The 18456-nt window shown below is 41.0% G+C and overlaps 1 protein-coding gene across 1 annotated transcript in view; it reads left to right on the forward strand.

The window, feature by feature from the left end:
* The first annotated feature begins 290 nt into the window (after nucleotides 1-290).
* Nucleotides 291-18456, forward strand: part of RNF38 (ring finger protein 38) — a 105685-nt gene continuing 87519 nt past the window's right edge. The window contains exon 1 of the mRNA XM_021533862.3: nucleotides 291-535. Within this exon, the coding sequence (XP_021389537.3) occupies nucleotides 370-535 (166 nt within the window). The 5' untranslated portion in view covers nucleotides 291-369. The remainder of the gene's footprint in view (nucleotides 536-18456) is intronic.

Consider the following 18456-nt stretch of genomic DNA (forward strand, 5'->3'; position numbering starts at 1 on the left):
CGGGCGGCGATGCCGGTGGCCGCCCGCTCGGCAGCCCCCGGGGCGCAGCCCGACGCCGGCTTTCACGCCCCTGCCCGCCAGCGGGACCGCGGCGTCGCTCCGCGCGGCGAGGAAAGCGGCGGCGAGCGGCACCTCCGTCAGGCCGGCGAGGCGGGCCGGAGCGGCAGATGGGTGGCTTCTTCCGCCGCCCCCTTCCTGCCTGCCTTCTCCTCCTCCCCTCCGCCGCCCCCCGCCTCCTCCGTTGCCTCCTCCCCCGCTGGTGGGGCCGCCGTCGCCGCCTCCACCTCCCCCTCGGCTGCCTCCCTTCTCCCGGCACTCCCCCAGACCCGCGCCCGTGTCCGCTCCTGCTTCGGCTTCCCGGGACTCGCCATGAGCGGCGGTTCCGGTCGCTTTCCGCCGCCCGCCGCCCTCTGCCCGCCGCCGCCCCTCCACGGGCCGAGCTTGCCGGAGGCGGGAGCGCGGAGCCAGGGCCAGGGCAGCCCCGCCGGGCACGGCGCACCCCGCGGCGCCCCGGGCTCCAGAGCCCCGCCGCCAGGTGAGCGGGAGAGGGGCCCCGGGGGACTGGGAGCGGGTCCGGGCGTCGCGCCCCCGGCTGGTAGCGCAGCAGGGCCGCGGAGTTGTCCTCCGCAGCGCCCGGGGTCCGTCCCGGGTGGGGGCCACGGGCGGGACGGGACGAGAGGGGAGGGCAAACTCCCGCTGCTCTGAGCACGGCGAGGCGGATCGCGGCGGTGGCTGGCGGCAGGCCGTGTGCCGCCCGGCCGGCAGCGGAGTGCTCGGGGCCACCTTTGAGCCGGTGCCCGGCGCGGCGATGGCTCTTTCCCCGACGGTCGGTCGGGATGCGGCGGTGCGAAGCGCGGGCAGCTCGGGCGGGCGCCTGCGGCTGTGGCGCTGCTGCCGCCGGCGCTCCCCAGCCCCGCGCCCCTGGCTGCCGGGGCGGCCGCGGGGGTTGCGCTGTGCGGGGCACTGTGTGCGCTCGCCCTCTCGCCTGCGCCTTATCGCACTTTGATGTGCCCCGGGCGGCGTCGGGGCCTCGGCCGCCCTGCCTGCCTCACGCGGCGGCCGCCGGCCTTCTGCAGCCTGCCGACTGAGCCCCGCTCCTGGAAGGATTTTTGTGTGTGTGAGTGTGTGTGAGAGAAGAGAGGGAGGGGGTGATGTGTCCGTATCCGTGCCCGGAGCCAGGCTCCGCCCCTCGCAGCGGGCTGACAGTAACTGCGGGAATTCGCGGAGCACAGTGACCGGTCACGTCGAGTTCTTTCGTGGTGCTCCAAAATGCTGATTGCGAAGTCAGACTTTTGCCTTGTGAGACCCCCGCTGAGTGTCTTCGGGGCTCTCATCGTCAGTTCCACAGACGTGTGTTTGGATTTCCTCTTGGAAACCGCTCCACAGCGGGGTCCCTCTGAGGAGCTGGTTTTGAACATGTGGTTCGTTCATCCTGAAGCTTCGCTGATTTCAGGATTGTGGTCCTAACATATGGGTTGATGTGCTTGTTTATAGTCAAACACAAGAGCCGCTTCCAAGGCTGTGCTGGAGTTTCCCACATGCTTATATTTAAACGCGTGTCTGTGTGGTTTTGGGATCAGGGCCTTAGATGTTTTCCTGAGCTGTTCTTCGTGAATGGCAGCCAGAATTAAGTTGTTTATGCATATATGAAGTTACTAATTAGGAAGTGGTATGGGAGAAGGTCAGAAAACAAGACATTGTTCTTCAGGCCTGGAGGGTGAAGAAATGAGGTGTCTAATTAAGTCTTTTCTTAGAATGTATTTTTAGTAGTGCTTATGTCTCGGAAACTTGGGTGTTTATACTGATAGAAATCTTGCTCTAAAATGAGCTAGGTTTTATAGACAAGCTTGAAATTCGTGATTGACAACATAGTAAACTATTACGATGCAGAAAGTTGAGGGAGAACTTGAATTTTTACTTTCACGTTGTATTATATAGTTCAAAAGCAGCTATGTCCTGAGACCACACAGTACATGAGGCAGATTAGTCTCTCTGAGGCTTCCCAAATAAAATATATTAGGAGAAGAATATTTTTCCAGTATACATTATTTGGAATTGGAGGTTTTGTCTGATGAAACTCTATTTCAACTTTTTGTTTTAAAAGTGCATGGACATTCCTGGTGTAAATGATAACCTTATCTTAAAGCCTGATCTCAAAACCTCTCTTAATCTTCTTAAGCTCTTAGCAATCCCATAGACAAATTGACGTAGTATGCTACTGTTGGGAGATAAAAGCTTTTGTATTTTCCATGATTTGGAAAGTCACAGTGGAGAAAATGATAACCTTTACCATATAATGTATTCATCAAGTGAATATATTTGGTATACAAAGACCTTAATGTTGGATTAAGGAATACTGAATACTGGACTTTTTATTCTCTAGAAAGGGGCTTTCTGGGGTTTGTTCTGAAGTTTTGGTATATACTAGTACAGTTCCTGTGTTTAAAAGTCCTGTGTTTAATGGCAATTGCAATAGCCAAAACAATTTGGCTCAAAAGAGCTCTTGCAGACACTCAAATTGAAAGATTAAGTTTTACAGTATACGTAAGTCACAGTAGCAGGTAAATGCTTGTTAGTAGTAATTGCCTAAAAAAAAATACGTAAAACATTTTCAGATAGTATGGTGTGTGACTCATCTTCTGATTTTGAAATAGTGTCATCATTTACAGACAAATCCAGGAGATTTCTAGATTGGGCATGAGGAGAGTTTGTTTCTTTGCTTGCTTTTTTCTAAAGGGAAAGACTCTTCATGAAGGTCTACCTGTTTCAGTCAATTACTTGTCACCAGAGGGAAAAACAATGAACTAAACTCAGGCATCAGGGCCGAGCTTGGGATTGTTTTGCTGAGCATCTTCTTAGCTGTACTCTTGATCCTAATATATTAACTTCCGATAAAAACTTGTATTGTGATCTAATCTTGAAAGTCGAGGGGTATAACACATTCTGGGTGTCAAGGGGCTGGCTAGCAATTCCTTGGTGTGGCCAGTGAGGGTTATGAGAGTGGCCACCCTTGGGTTTCTGCTGAGATTACCAGGAGGTGTGGGTAGCGCTTGCACTGAGGTGCCATGAGGATCCAAGGTGAAAGGGCAAAGGAGGGGACACTTGTGTGAAGTCCAAGGAGGTTTTATTCCAGACAAGTGCCAGAGAAAATGGAGTCTGGCTACAATTTACACCCGCGGTGTGGGCAGTGCTTGCACTGAGGTGCCATGAGGATCCAAGGTGAAGGGACAAAGGAGGGGACACTTGTGTCAAGTCCAAAGAGGCTTTATTCCAGAGACAAGTGCCAGAGAAAATGGAGTCAGGCTACAATTTACAAAGGGTGTGGGTGTGAAGGGGCAGCAACATGGGACAATCAATGGAAATAGATTACAATCTAATTACATCATTGATCACAACCAATGGGGAGAAGATAGGGGAGGGGAGGAACCTTCGAGGACAAAATGGGGGTGGCTACAATGACAGACAGGGAGGTGGGCAGCACAATTTGGACGGAGACATTATTTGAGAGTATGTAAAAGGGGAGGAACAGGGAGATTGACACTCTGAGGGACAGCTAAGTGGCGGGAAAACTTAGGCGTAAACAACCTGGGAGAAACCATTATGAGGGGAAGAAATAGGGGGTACAAGGAACATACCAATTGAAACGTCCTAACATTAAACTCCTAATTAATATAATAAAACATTGTAAAATCCTATAAAACACACTACCACCACAGAGAGGCAGTGAAACTGCTGTACTTTACATGCATGGTTAGGAGAATGTTTGATGTGTTGTTTCTCCTGGCAGAAAAATGTTCACTGATGGTTTGGTCTCTTCTGGTGTTGTTTCTTTTGTGTTTTTTTCCAATATGTGTCAACAGAATGGAACTTCTCCATTCATGGCTGTCAAATGTGAAAGGATATTGGACTAGAAGTGCTAATGATTCTTTACTTCATCTGGAAGATTGATCTTGATCTTAAAAGGCATTTCACTGTCCGTAAAGTATTTTGCCTCCACAGCGATATCTGCATCTCCTTGGTAAAAAAGAGTAACTCACCTCGAGGAAAGATCAGCTAGGAAAAGTGTCTCTAGTGGAAATTCCTAGGGCTTTTTTTTTTTTTTTTTTGTATGTTTGTTTGTTTGGGTTTTGTTTTTTGTTTGTTTGTTTTTTGTTTTTTTAGGGCTGTATTGACATTCTCATTTATGGAAAGTAAAGATGGCTTTTGAAAGTCGTGCTGCATTTAACACATGGTGTTACGTCCATAACTGGCGAAAACAGCTTTTCTCTTAAACATCATGTTACTCATATCAGCTCTTTGGATGTCATCTGATGAACTTTGCTAAGTCTACTTAATGATGTTTTTTCTCTTTCTGTTGCTAATTCTTTAGTAAGTTTAGTTGTTTTTCGAGGTGCACACGAGGTTAAGTCGTATATTAAGAGGAGTAAAAAAGGTGTTTATTAAAGGCAGGTAACTGCATTTGCTAAGTCTTTCAGTATGGAGAAGCTGAAAAGTCTGTTGAAAGGATCAGTGCCAGTTTGCAAGCCTAGCTGATTGTAAGAATGTGCAGAGTTGGACTTCTTGTGAAGATTATACGAGGTGTCAGTTAAGTGCGGTAGAAAGCTGAACTATTAGTCATTCTGCTTAATTCTGTATATGCTGAGCAGTTGTAGTAGAATGGTATGTTCATATTGACACATATAAATTTTTGTGCTTTTAGCAGTTGTGCATAGTTATACCATCTCTATGTGGTATTTGTGGTTTTGTTCTCGAACTGGAGAGCATTTATTGAGCATTTATTGTGGCTTTATAGTGAGAGTCATATTTAATTCTGGCATGCCTGGTGATAGACACTAGTTTTTTTTATTTATGACATGGTGATGCCTTCATAGCTTTATAACCATATGAAATAAAGTGAGATGGAAAGATAGCTTCTTGGTAGGAACACGTGAAGCATGTTCAGTATGTGGAGACTTCTCAAGAGTGGCAATTGCTTTTGATAGATCAAAGAAAAAAAAAAAAAAACAAAAAAAAACCCCCACTGGAACCAGAAACTATCATTAGAGCATCTCTATTTTAATTTGGTCAAAGTGTGATGTAAAGAATTGGCTTGATGGTACTTCTTGGTTAGAATTACCACAGTATTGTAAATCTGGTACTTTGCGTGTTTGAACATATTCTGTTTTGGACACAAGAGTGCAATTGCCTTTAACATATCAGAATTATTTATTATAATGTTGGTATATGTTAGTTTTGCTACTTTTGAATTATAAAGGAAGATAGGAGGCTATGTTTTTACATAAATTAGTTGTTCTTTGAATAGTTATAGTAATTACAGATTTAATGTTAGCAGACATATAATAAATGTTTGTTTCAAGAAGTTAGTTATAAGAGATACGAGTTGCCTATTTATCAGATCTATTTGGAAAATAATGCAAATGTATTTCCTTAATTATTTTCAAATGAGGTGCATTAATTTTAAGCCATGCTCTGTGACTATCACTTTTATATTTTTATTTCACTTTTAACTTGTAGTATTTAGAGGAACTGGAAATTTTGATTTTGTGGCCTGAAATTGTTCTTTGGAGGTGTGCCTTTTAGGTGCCAGTTTCAAGGCAGCTGAAGTGGATGCTAGCAAGTGTTAATACACTGCCATCCCCTGCCCCCAACGTGAGTATTTAAGGATAGTGTGAGACTGAAACAATTTTTTTTAAAAGAAAATATAGAATATAAAATTAATATACAGTTCTTTTGATTATAGTTCACAGGGTATGAACAACTTAATCCATGTCTAATCTGGCATATTTTAGATGTGAATGTGCAAAGGCATGGAAATTAAAAATTCAGAATATTTTCTGAAGTAAAAATTGCAGTTTAATAATAGCAAGAAGACCAGGGATATGTCTTTAATTTGGAAATGCATGCTCTGCTTTGTAACATCTGCTTATGAAATAATCTAAATTATTCTTTTGGTCTACATCATCAAACTACTGAGTTTGAGAAATATACTTGCCTCGCCACAGAAAGGTCAAAATGAGAAACTGCTTTAAAGAATATTAATAAGCATGATTGAGAACACTATAGATTCTTGGAAAAGCTGTGTTCAATTAAAAAATAATGATGGGGTTTGGAGTTATTTTCTTTGCCTTTTAATGTTTAGTTTTGCTGCTTATACAGCCCTTTTTTCACCCGCAAATTACCTTGGCAAAATGAAATCCACATGAAGACAGACTCTTTTTAACCAATTTTTTTTTTCTTTTTTTTTTCTCTGAGAAAGATAGGCTTTAAATCTTTTTCAACTGATAGCTTTGCATCTTTTTTTGTTAGTTCTTGCACCCTAGGTATTTTAAATGATCTCGTATGGCATCTGCTTCATATTAGAAGTTCAAATGGAGATGTGTCATTTAAACATAAGGGTTGTCACTGTTAATGTAATGCAAGATGTGGATGGGTTAACAGGAAGATACGGTACCAGAATAAGGGATAATGTTACAAGTATTTCAGTGCCCTGGTTTTGGCTGGAATAGAGTTAATTTTCTTCCTGGCAAGCACTCTGGGCATCAGTCAATCTGTGGTGACTGATGGTATTGTGCATCACTTGTTTCTCTTAGGTTTTTTTTCCTGGGTCACCCCTTCCCCCACCCTCTCATCTCCCTATTGATTATAATTATAATACTATATAATTAATGTTGTTTTAGTATTTAATTTTATTTCAATTACTAAACTGTCTTTATCTCAGGACACGAGTTTTACCTTTCCTAATTCTTACATCCCACTGGCAAAGGGGGAGAGTGGTGGAGGGCTGCTGCTGGTACCTCGTCAGGGCTAAGTCCTGGCACACTGAGAGCTCCCTTTACATGAATATTTCAATAAGATAATGCTGCTTTTTCACACTGTTGTTTTACTGGATTTTGTTTGTTTTGTTATGTTATACCTTTTTTAGTGCCTTTTTTTTTTTTCTTAACTCCTCATTGCATTCTTCTATGCTTGTTCTAAGCCTTTTTTTTCTTGTTTATGTATGTGAAATACAGTAAATGCTTGGTTGTTAGAATTCCTTCTAATGGGAAGGAAAGATCCTCCATTCTTGATAGGAAAAAGAAAAGAAAGAAAAGATAAAGAAAAGGTCCTCCATTCTTGATAGGAAAAATAGTCCTGTTCTTGTTTTGATGACTTAAAGCTTCTTTCCTTGATTTCTTCCTGTAATACTACCAATCTCCACTTCCAAAAAAATGTTATTTGTGCTTGTGCACATTTTTCTGGAAGGGTACAAGGAAGGTAATGATGTTACAAATTTTCTGCCAGGCTGTGGAGGAGTATAGTATGAATTCTGTGACTCTTACTAAAATATTTCATAATCTGCATGCCTGGAAAATTCTCTCATAGGAATACTCCCCTTAAATAGTCTAAAATTTGCTAAGAGCCATGTACTATATTTGTTTGCATGATTTCTAGTTGTGTAAGAGCCCAAGAAATGGCTATTATATCATGAAGTATGGCTGGAAACATTAGCTGTTTGTACAGAGCAGTTGGGTCTGTCAGAGAATACTTGGAACAGCTTCTGTGCCATGCCGTGGGATTGAACCTGCACCATGGAACAGCAACATAGTGTTTGAAAAAATTTGCTGCCTATTTTTTCAGCTGAAAGTTTTCTCCTCTTTATCTTTTTCTGCTTGGCACCTAAAGTATATTCAGGTTCCGGAGTGAGAATACTGGAGGTAATATGTTAAACTCTCTGCTTGGGTTCTTGCTTTGTGAAGTTTTGACTTCTAGGCACATGGATACTTCTGCTTTCATTAAGAGCCTGTGCAGATGTTTGTGGGACTGGATTGTGGTGGATTTTTTTCCTCCATACCTGCAAGTCAATAGTCTAAAATGATTTTTTGAATTTCCATAAAAAGTGTGTTTATCTGCTTTTTTAGTGTGTGCAGGCTTTCTGTATATATCTTTTCCATGGCATCACTTTTTTCCTGTTTATAAGTTGAAGTGGCCCAAAGCCAAGCAGAGTAAGCAGTAGTTTTTGGAAAGAATTATCATGCAGATTTAGTAGTAGGATATTGAGCCTTTTGGCACAGAACCCTGTAAGTCTGTAATTGTTGTGGTTTTTGTGTGTTTTTTGAGCAAGTTTACATAAAGTGTTTATGATATGATCTGAAAATTGCTTTTACAGCTTATTTTGGAGGTTGGGTACAGGTTAGATTTCTGAGCTGTTTCAGAAATGCATTTTGATTTTTGGCAGCTTGGAGGTGAAAGCCTTTAGCCACCAGTGTGACAAGTGTGTCCTGGTTTTATTATTGAAGACAAAATGTCCTCCAACTTAAGAAATATGTGATTGTGCTTGTAAAGATGAGCTAACTGAGATACATACTACAGGGATGTATTTCAAGAAAGTGAGAGTCAAGATGTATTTGATGTTGTTTGTCACAAGGGCCTGTTGAGTTGGACTGAAAAAGTGAAAGAGATAGATAAGTACTCTTTTCTGTATTAAAACTTAATTTCAACATTGTCAGTCTCTTGTGCCCATAAGGTATTGATTCTGCGATGACATACCAAAAAATATTACTAATGAAGAATTTGGATGCAGAGGAAAATTGACTTAAAGGATTTGTTGCATTTTGGCAGCTTTTTATTTGATGAAGCATTCTGAACATGAAGGATTAGGGAAAAGCTATAAGAGTCATAAATATGGTTAAAACTATGCAGTAGTGATTAGGATTGTATCACCTGGAAAAAACTCAATTATGGAAGAACATGTCACTCTGGAATAGTGATCCTCAGCTGTCTCACTGATACCATCATATGGTGAGGACCAGTCAGTGTGTTGGGGTGCAGGTGTGCTATTCTGAGGGACCTTGACAGCCTGGAGAAGAATTGGGGACCTTGTGGCATTCAGCAAAGGCTGAGCCTTGCACTAGGGCAGAAGAGCTGTGTGCCATGAGGGACTTGAATGGGTGGGTAGCATCTCCTGATCAGTGGAGCGAGCGAGCTCAAGGGCAGCAAGGGGCTGGAGCATGGGACCTGTGGGGAGAGGTAGAGGACACCAGGATTGCACAGCATGGTTGAAGAGATGGCCCAGGGGAGATCCCAACTAAGAGATCCCAATGGTCTGTTTTCTCCTCTTTGGGCAGATGAAGAAAAGATAATGCCAGACTTTTGCAGGCTGGTAAGGTGAGTCACTGGGAATAGGGCTCAGGTGGAAATACCTAAATATGTGTCACTTATTTTTAGGAAGAATCTCTTCACTCTGAAGCAGAGAACTGCAGACATTATGGATCTTAAAACTTTGGAGAGATTAAGAACTTTGCCAGACAAAGTGCTGCTCTAAATTAGCCGGGTCTGAACAGGGGGATTGAATTATTGGATATCCAGCAGTCTCTTGCAGCCTGAAAAACTTACAGTTACTGTGTAGTGAGCATGTTATGTTTAGCTTGTGTCAGGCATTGCAAGTAGAGAAGGAGCAGTAATTTGGAGCTGGTTTAGTTGCACATGGTCAGAAATGACGGTGACAACTCAGTTTGCTTCAGCACACAAATGTCACCTCAGGCTTGGGAGACTGCTTCTGTTTTTTTTTTTCCACCTTGATTTTTTTCACGTACTTACTCCCAACACACCCAGAAGTACCTTTTATAATGGGTATTTAACGTATAAATGATTCTGGGTAAAGCATCAATAGCTCTTTGTGTTTAAAGCAGAGCTACACTTCTGCCTCTCATCCCTTCTTCCTAACTTAATTGCTGGTTTATGTACAAGCAGTCTGTTTCCATCTGACAGACAAAAGGATATGCTTCAGTTTTTATTTTTCAGTCCTACAAGTGTAGGGGATGTTTGGGGTCCTGTCTTTCCTGTCATACTTCGAACACTTTCAGAATGTGCCAGATAAATTAATTGAGAGATGTGTTCAGCATTGAGAGGGATTTTTTTCCAAGCTTGGAGGGTATGTAAAAAATATAAAAATATATTCACTGATGTATTCTCATGCTTTTTTGTTAGTCTTTACTAAACCAGTGTTTGTAATATGATGGTTCTACTAGTGTATACATTTTCTATAGTATTTTTAGGGGAGAATGGTACAGACAAGAATTCAGTCAATAATATAAAATATGAACAAGCAAAAAGTAGGAAAAGAGTGAAAAACTGGTAAATTAGCTCCTCAGGCTGCCTTCCCATGTAAAAGTGAAATTGGCATTCTTAAGTAAAGCTGTCATACTTGTTCACTTACTCCTGTTTCTCTGTAAATAGCTTCAAACTTGAGGGAGGCTTTTTATTGTTTTAAAAAAACTTCTAATAAGTCACTGGTTAAGGACCAGATAAATTAGTCTGCTCTCTCCAGCAAACAGCTTGAAGGAATCTGATGGTGTTTTCTCTGACTTACTGATCTGTGGACACAGGTAATTGTTGGGCAGTTAGACAGTATTTTGCTGCCTAACAGCTGCAGTGTATGGCCTCTCTTACAAGGGCACAGGAAATAAAGGAGGATCTTGAGAGCTTGGGAAACCAAAGGAATCGCAGGGAATGGGAATTGTAAGGGTCTGGAAGCAAACCTTGTTACTGTGGGAGAAAACATAAAAGTACGTAACAAAATTCCACAAATGCAGATTTTCATTATTTCTGATGTTCATGTAACAACTAATTTCTTTTGAGGATCGCTCTTGAAACATCTGGGCCATAAAAGAGAATTTTCAAGGCAAGTGAGTTGCCCATATTGTTATGGACTTGTTTACTGTGAATTAACTGAAGCATCATCTGTAGCTCTTGTTTATGGGCTGTGTGGCAGGGTGGGTAGTGAAGCAAAACGAGGGTGCCAGAGTGTTCTGGAGTTACTGAATCTTCAGCTAGGTTGAGGCAAAAGTGATTTTAAAGCATTTTAAAACAAAGACTACTGTAATTTGTTTCATTTATTATTCTGTAGCATTACATTTCTGCATTACATCAAGTTTTTGTTTCCTGTTAGGTATTGTTTGCTGAAATTTCTGTTTGTGACTGATGTCATAGAGAGGTAACTGTTTCTAGTAGCTTAGTTCTTCTGCTCCTTTGTATTTCTCCATTTTCTACTGGTTTAGCTTCTTGGGGTTTTTTTGTGTCAAGCAGCAAGAAAGGTAAAGAAGTAGTCTAATGGTTTGGATTAAAAAGCAAGATAGAGGAGATCATTCTACCACTGCAACGCTGTAAGAGAGCTTATTTTTCAAGGCACCATATCTAGTTACGGCCTTTTGTGTCTCTATGGATTTTCAAAATAGGGTAGATTGTCCAGAAAAGAGATACTTGAATGATTGCCACCTGGAATGGTTTTAATTTTGAACTTCTAAAGATCTTAATTTTACACAATTTGAAGAAGAAATGTTGTCTAAGATTTATTCTTCTTTAAGAGGAAGATCTAGCATAACCATGAAAGATCTTACGATATCTGTAGAGAGCAGTAGGTGAGAATAATTCTGGTTAACATAGGTATGACTGTTGTTGAATATCTGCATACTGACATACTTTGATATTTATTATGCAGTATCGCTGGTTTTACTACTTAGGGATTACCTGTGCTAGAAAGTTATGCTGTGGTAACTCAGTATATGCAAAGGGGCAAGGATAGCTTTCTGAGACATAAAAGTGACTGTGAAATGCTCATTCTGGGAGCTATTGTCCTATTTTGAGAAACAGGTTAACTCATCAATACGACCATTTTGGCCTGATAACCCCATTGTTCTTGGATTGTAGACACAGTGCATCTGAAGAATTGTGGCTTACAAATACACTTGTGTGTTCTCTTACATAGACCACCAACTTATAGATGCTTGAAATTTCAAGTTCCTAACAGCTGTGTGTGGTACTGAAAATAAATTTTCAGCCATGCTGGGGCCTATGTAGTGCCTTTTTGGAGTGGGGATATCAGCTGCCTGTTCCTTGCAGTCAATCCATGTGATGAATTTAGGAGGTGATTTCCTATAAAACGTGTGTTTTAAGCCTTTGCCTTGCCATTGCTGTCTTGGGTTTGCTGCTTCCTGTGTTTGAAAATTTTGTGCTCTCCTCAGCTCATTTTAGGAGTCATGCTGGAGCCTCCTGCATTGTTCTAAAGGCTCTCCAGGCATTTTCCTTGCTTTTACTACCTCCCAGGCCTATTAAGCTTGTCCTTTTCAAGGCTACTGATGGAGGAACAAATTTCTAAGTTCAGTTAAAAAGTGCCCCCTTTGGTGGGCTGAATTGCCCCTCATCCAGATTATTATGTTCAGTATTCTTGTGACCACTGAAGCTTTTTATGTTATCATTGGAGCAGTGACATCAAAAAGGGAGAGCTATCACACAGTCTTAAGAGAGGGGAGACCAGGACCTGTGGTTACCTGTTCTCCAGGTCTGTCTAGAGTGCTTAAGGGCAAACAGCTACCAGGCTGAGGGTGAACAATTGTGTCCTGGGAGACATATTTCTGGGACATGAAAGTTATTCAGCACTGGTAAACAAAATGCTGTCTTGCTTCAACTGCTTGGATTCCATGTGTGGATTTTGTATGAACTGCAAAACTGGGCTTAGAACTTTAGTATTTGTAGTGTTACCAAGAGACACTTTTGAACATGAAGCTAGCTGCTGTTACGAATGTATTACTTATGAAAGAAGGGGAAGTGGACTTTGGTTGTTGTATATAAAAAAAGAACCATGGAAGTCTGATGTCTGGTTGTCTGAACTTGTGGAGTTTTGCTCTGGCTGTAGCATGTTTTCTTTTGGAAAAACTTGGCCAGTGAGAGTGTAAATTCTAAATTTACTCAACCAAGTACTGCAGATGTTGCTTTCCAGAAAGCATTTTGAAAGAGAACAGATCCAGGCAGGTTTTGAGGAGCAGATTTGCACTATTGCCTTCAGAAGTGTAGACATAATTCTCACCATCAACCACAAATAGTTATACGTCAACTTTGCAAATCAAGTGTCATGAGTACATGTCCGATCTACTGGTCTGCGTTGATTTCACTCTTTATGCCTATGTTTAACAAGTTGTGTGCTGTTGTACTCAGAAATCTGTATTTGTAAAGAGAAGGGCAAGAGAAATCCTTCCAGAAGTCCAGTGGCTGCTCCTTACTACCATAGAGAGGCTATTAGAAATCTTTGTTTTGCTTTGAAGATAACAGAAACTGTTGAAATAGAAAAAGGGTAGTGTGCTGAAACAAAAAATTGATATATCTCAAGTGACAAGGTTGTTATTCATTTTATGTAAAGTAACCTTTACATATACATTTCTGTTGACTATTTTTCCACTGCCTATTACTTTTATTAATATACTGGTGATCTTAAAGGAGCCTTGAGAGTTCAAAACTGGTGATGAGATGACTGATGTTAAATCCAGTGTCTTAAGTTCTAACCTTTTTTTCTTTTGACATGCATATTTTGAGTTTGTTTGCTTCTTGAGACAAACAGCACATGCATGTGGAAATGCTCACAGACAGACTCACAAAATTAGATATCTCATATATATAAGCAGCCATTTGTATATCTGTATCTCTTAAAATCTTAAAATCTCTGTATCTCTTAAAAATATCTGCCATTTGGCAGTGGCCACTGTCTTGTACTTCTAATTGCCTCAGTGCATTATGTAAGGTGTATAAAAAAAAAAGGTTTGCTGAAACTGGTTCTATGGTTTCATAGAATTATGTGTGTTGAATGCATTGTAAACTTACAGGGTGGGGTTTTTTTGTGAGATTTGTCTACACTATGCAGTAATATAGCTAATTAGTTGCTTTTGGGACTGGATGACCCAGTTACTTTGAAATCTCTTCCGGTTCTATATGCTGCTTACTGAGATCTTGTCTTCTGCTGAAATATGCTTAAAAGAAAACTGGGCTATATATGTGTCTTTTAATCTGTCTTTATGCTTTTAGTGTAAATGTGGAAGCCCTGTGTTCTTGCCTGGAGGGAGGTATGCCTTCATTAAGAGCAACAGTGGCAATTTGTTCAGTTGTATAAAAATACTGGTGATAACAATCCCCACCAAAAAGTACTTGGTCTCTTAAAATGGCCTGGATGTAACTGCAGTAACTTGTCCTCTTAGAGTTTTCATGTTAAAGGAATATTTTGGCTGCTAAGCTGCTAGACAAACAACTGAAAACTGCTGAGCTATGTGGATATGTTACAGGTATTGTCTGACGTGCATCTGTGTGCTGCTTTTGCTTTCATATGTTACCATGAGTATCAGTTGGAGCACAAGGAGCTATGGTAGCAGTGTTGGGAGAGTTGGGTCTTGTTTACTTGAGAAAAGCAAGAGTGTGATAGGGTTGTAGGAATTCCTGATGGAATAGAGTGAGAATAGGTGATAACTAGCCAGGTGAGATCACCCGGCAGTGAGATGCTTTACCTTACTAAGTCAAAGAGGATATCACAAGCTGAGAATTGGCAGCTATAGAGAAGGAAATCCTAAATCCACATTGCCTCTGTAGCGTGTTAGTGATTTAGGAGACATGAAGCAGATTCCAGAGTATAGTTCATTAGTGCAGAACATCTAAGACAATATGGAAACTAAAGCAAAATTCAGTGGAGAAAGGAGGTTATGTTATGATAACTTTGACTGAACACAAGTTGCCCACCAAAGCCACTCTAATCACTCACCTTCCTCATCTGGATGGTGAAGAAAAAATATGACAGGAGGTTCAGCAAGTATGGTCACAGCAAAGCAGACTTGGTATGGAGAAATTCATTTAATTAACTGCCAGTGAAAAGCCAGAGAAGGATAATGAGATATAAAAACAAACCTTAAAACATCTTTCACCCACTCCTCTCATTCTTCCCAGGTTCAACTTCAGCTCCAGATTTCTCTTCTCTTCTGTCTGAGTGGCTCAGGAAAATGGAGGATGGGGGCTGTGTGCAGTTTATCACCCTTGTCTCTGCTGCTCCTGCCTCCTCACGTTCTTTCCCTACTGCAGCATGAGGTCCCTCCCAACTTTCCTAGCATGATGCTTCCCATAGGCTGCAGTTCTTCGTGAACTGCCCTGCTATGTCTTCCAGCATGGTTACAGCTCCTTTGGGCACCTGCTCAGGTGTGGAGTCCTCCGTGGGCTGCAGGTGATCTCTGCTGCACCATGGGCCTCAGTAGGCTGCTGGGAGATAACTTGCCTCATAATAGTCTTCAGCACAGGCTGCAGAATTTCTCCTGCAGTGCCTGGAGCAGAATTTTCACTGACCTTGAGGTCTACTTTGCTGCTATTGTGCAGTTTTCCCCTTCTTAAATGTGTTCTCTTAGAGATGAAGGCACTGTCACTGATGTGCTTGGCCTTGGCCAGTGGTGGTTCTATTTTGGAGCTGGCTGCACTGGCTCTTGTACATAGAGGAAGCTTCTGACATCATCTGACAGAGGTTATCCCTGTAACCAGCCACCAAAACTTTGCCACACAAGGTGATCTGAAAAAAATCTCTAATTATCCGCGTAAGTAACCAGTGCAGACAAACGTTGCCTGCATGTATGTGTTATCTGACCTTTGGTTACACAGAAATTTTGATGTCATGATTTTGTCACAATTCCAAGACTGTTGCTTGAAGAAGGAAACACAGCTTCTTTCAATAGGGTGTCCTGGAGCAAGATGAGTTGTGTGGTGACCGAGGTGAAAAAGCTAATGCAGGGAAGTAGAGTGAATTCAGCATGTTGTATTTTCTGGTTTGTGACTGCTTATGACTTAAACAGTTTGATGTCTAGAAAAACGTTCTACAGTTGAAAAGGATAATGTAGTTGACCCTAAAGGCAGGTTTTTCTGGGTTTCACATCCTATACCTTGCATTTAAAATTGAAAATGGACAGCCTTGCACCCATTATATTGAAAAAAGAAATATAAATATAGAGAAGGAGCTAGACAAAGGCTATGAATCCTACTAGATTACCCATTTGTCAGAAATAAAGATGCTCTTTTTACTTGTAAGTTTGCAGTTGGGGAGAGGTCTGAAATTATAAAAAAAGTAATATAATGAAATTCCAATTGCAATGCTAAACCACAACTTTTTATGTAGATAGAGATTTGTGTATCATGTATTTTGCTTAGGTTTTTGGGGATTTCAGATTTTCAACTTAACCTTGGAGGCTTTCAGAAAATTTTGGGGGCTTTGTGAGAGTGTTTATGTGTGAGGTTTTTTTCTGTGTTTGTCTTGGTTTTGTTTGTTTTTTTTTTTTTGTCTCTGTGTGTTGGTTCCCCCCCCTCCTCTCCCATCAGAGAGAAAGCAACTGCAGAACTAACAAAGCTGCAGAAATAATCCAGCTATATAAATGGAATGGAAACAGTAGTGTTCAGACTAATCTGTGATTTTCAGTAAAATCTACTTATGACTGACCTGCTGTTTTGCCATTTTGATGAAATTTCTGCAGCTTTTCTGTTGTCTTTGTAAATGTGGTACCTAGATTTTTGAGCGTGCTTTTGCAACAATCTTTTAGGTGGATTATGTCTATCTAATACCCATCTTCTGGTGAAATGTCCATCTTCTGGCTATGATGTTCAGAGTAAACTTCAGAAAGCAGTCACATCTATCACAACAACGGAGGGAGCTTCGATAACATATTTTCCTGTAAGGACAGAGGTCAGTAAGGTTGTTGACCAGAATAAAGAGTAATAAACTTTACTCAGAAGTGAAGCTATGTTTCTGGAGGAGTGCGTGGGTTTATGAGCAAGGAGAAAAGGGGAATAACTTCTGTCATAGTGTTTATAAGGAAGTGCTGGTTTCTGAGTAGCACTTGGTTTGCATACCAAGGAAAAACTGGTATTTGAAAGCATCAGCTGGTGTATTTTTTACTGTGGTGAAAATTGCCCATTTGTAGCCTTTCCAAAGTGATCAAAGACAGTTGTATTGTTTGAAAAAAATTTTCTGATTTGCGTTTGAATGGATCAATTTTCACTGGAACGAGTGGATGTGGGGCCTTTTCAGGAACTCTTAGGTAGATTGTCCCTCTGTGAAGCTTTCACCGTGATGATGTGCAGTCTGTGTAAAAGAACACCATCTGAATCCATTGCTAGCAGTGCTTCAGCGTTTTCTTTTTATTGAGTGTGACACTATGGACCTTCGGGACAAAACAAAGGAATAAGCTGAAATCAAGACTTGCACAATAGCTGGTTTGGTTTGTGGTAGGTTTTCGAGTGTTGCATTTGCATTAGGTGCTTAAGGGAGATGAGGAAAGTTTTGGTCTTTTCAGAGTTCATAAAGCATTTGTCTTGTGCATTAATGTTTTCTCTACTTCATGTCACAAAGCTCTGAATCCGGCATCCACCCTTATATTAGCTATGTAGAATCAATATAAGGAATATCTCAAAAACTGTTTCTAGGGTAATAGCTTCATGTATTCCTAAGATGCAGCTAGGAATAGCAGAAGTAGCTGCACATTATCACCGTACTCCTAAAATGAATGAATGTACTGCTGCAATTTAACACTAGCAGTAGGTGTTAACTGAGGTAAACCACTTGTCCAGGTTCCCTGGGTGTTCTTACAGATACATACCTACAGTATACAGGAAACCTGGAAGTGTTTCCCTCATTGGTAGTGCTTCTCTAACACGGGATCAAGAAAAGAAAGCAAAGAGATTGCAACCAGTTTTTTTCTGCCTGTGTAATAACTTCCAGGTGGTATTTGTTTCCTCCTCTCATCATCCATTGTACCTATTGCAATCCATTTTGATACTCTTTAAAAGGCTACTGGGATATACACAGTAAATACAAATGAGTGCTTTTTAAAAGTAAATAAATAGTGATGGCTTTTTTTTTTTTTTTTTGGCACTTAAAAAATTTAACATGAGGAAATAGTGATAGAGATAGCATAGTGATTATATACTTGGGAACTTAGGAGGAAGTGAAAAGGAGAGTAAACTTGTTTTTTTTCAGGAAGAAAAGTATTTTTTCTGTTGAATAGAGTTCTGTGGTATTGTAAAGTGAATGAAAAAATTCACACACACAGAAGCCTCAATGTGCAGATACATCTTTGAAATTTACCTTCATTTATGTGATTCAGATGGTTTCATGAATCAAAGAGAATAGCTTATGCACTCTGTAAGTGCAATTTTGAGTAATCCTCACAAATCAGGGACTGAAGCTAGAGACCTCTTACTTTGAGGTACTGATCCTTCCTGCCTGACCCCAAATAATATTGCAAAGCATAAGCTTTCAGGCTGGTAAATGCCAGCCTCAACTGCTGAATGTAATTTTTACCTGACTCTGCTGTACAGAGTCATGTACTTTGCTCATGTAGCCCCAGTACTTTCCCCCTTTACAGTAATGGTACAGGGTTGGTGCTTTTTGGCTGGTACTTGATATGCACAAGCAAATACAATGTAAGCCATGTACAAGGCATATAATGAATATTAGATAGCTTTTCTTTTGTATCAAGTGAAAAGCAGAAAACCTGAATTGCCTTATCACCCGGAAGCATATTATCATTTCACAGAAAAGTATTAAACCTGTTATATGGAGCTAAGTGTTTGACTGCACTTCCTCCCACAGATGAAGTGTTCATTAAAAACATTTTTGCATCACAGTTATTTTCA

Source organism: Lonchura striata, chromosome Z (assembly GCF_046129695.1).
Source record: "Lonchura striata isolate bLonStr1 chromosome Z, bLonStr1.mat, whole genome shotgun sequence".
NCBI lineage: Eukaryota > Metazoa > Chordata > Aves > Passeriformes > Estrildidae > Lonchura > Lonchura striata.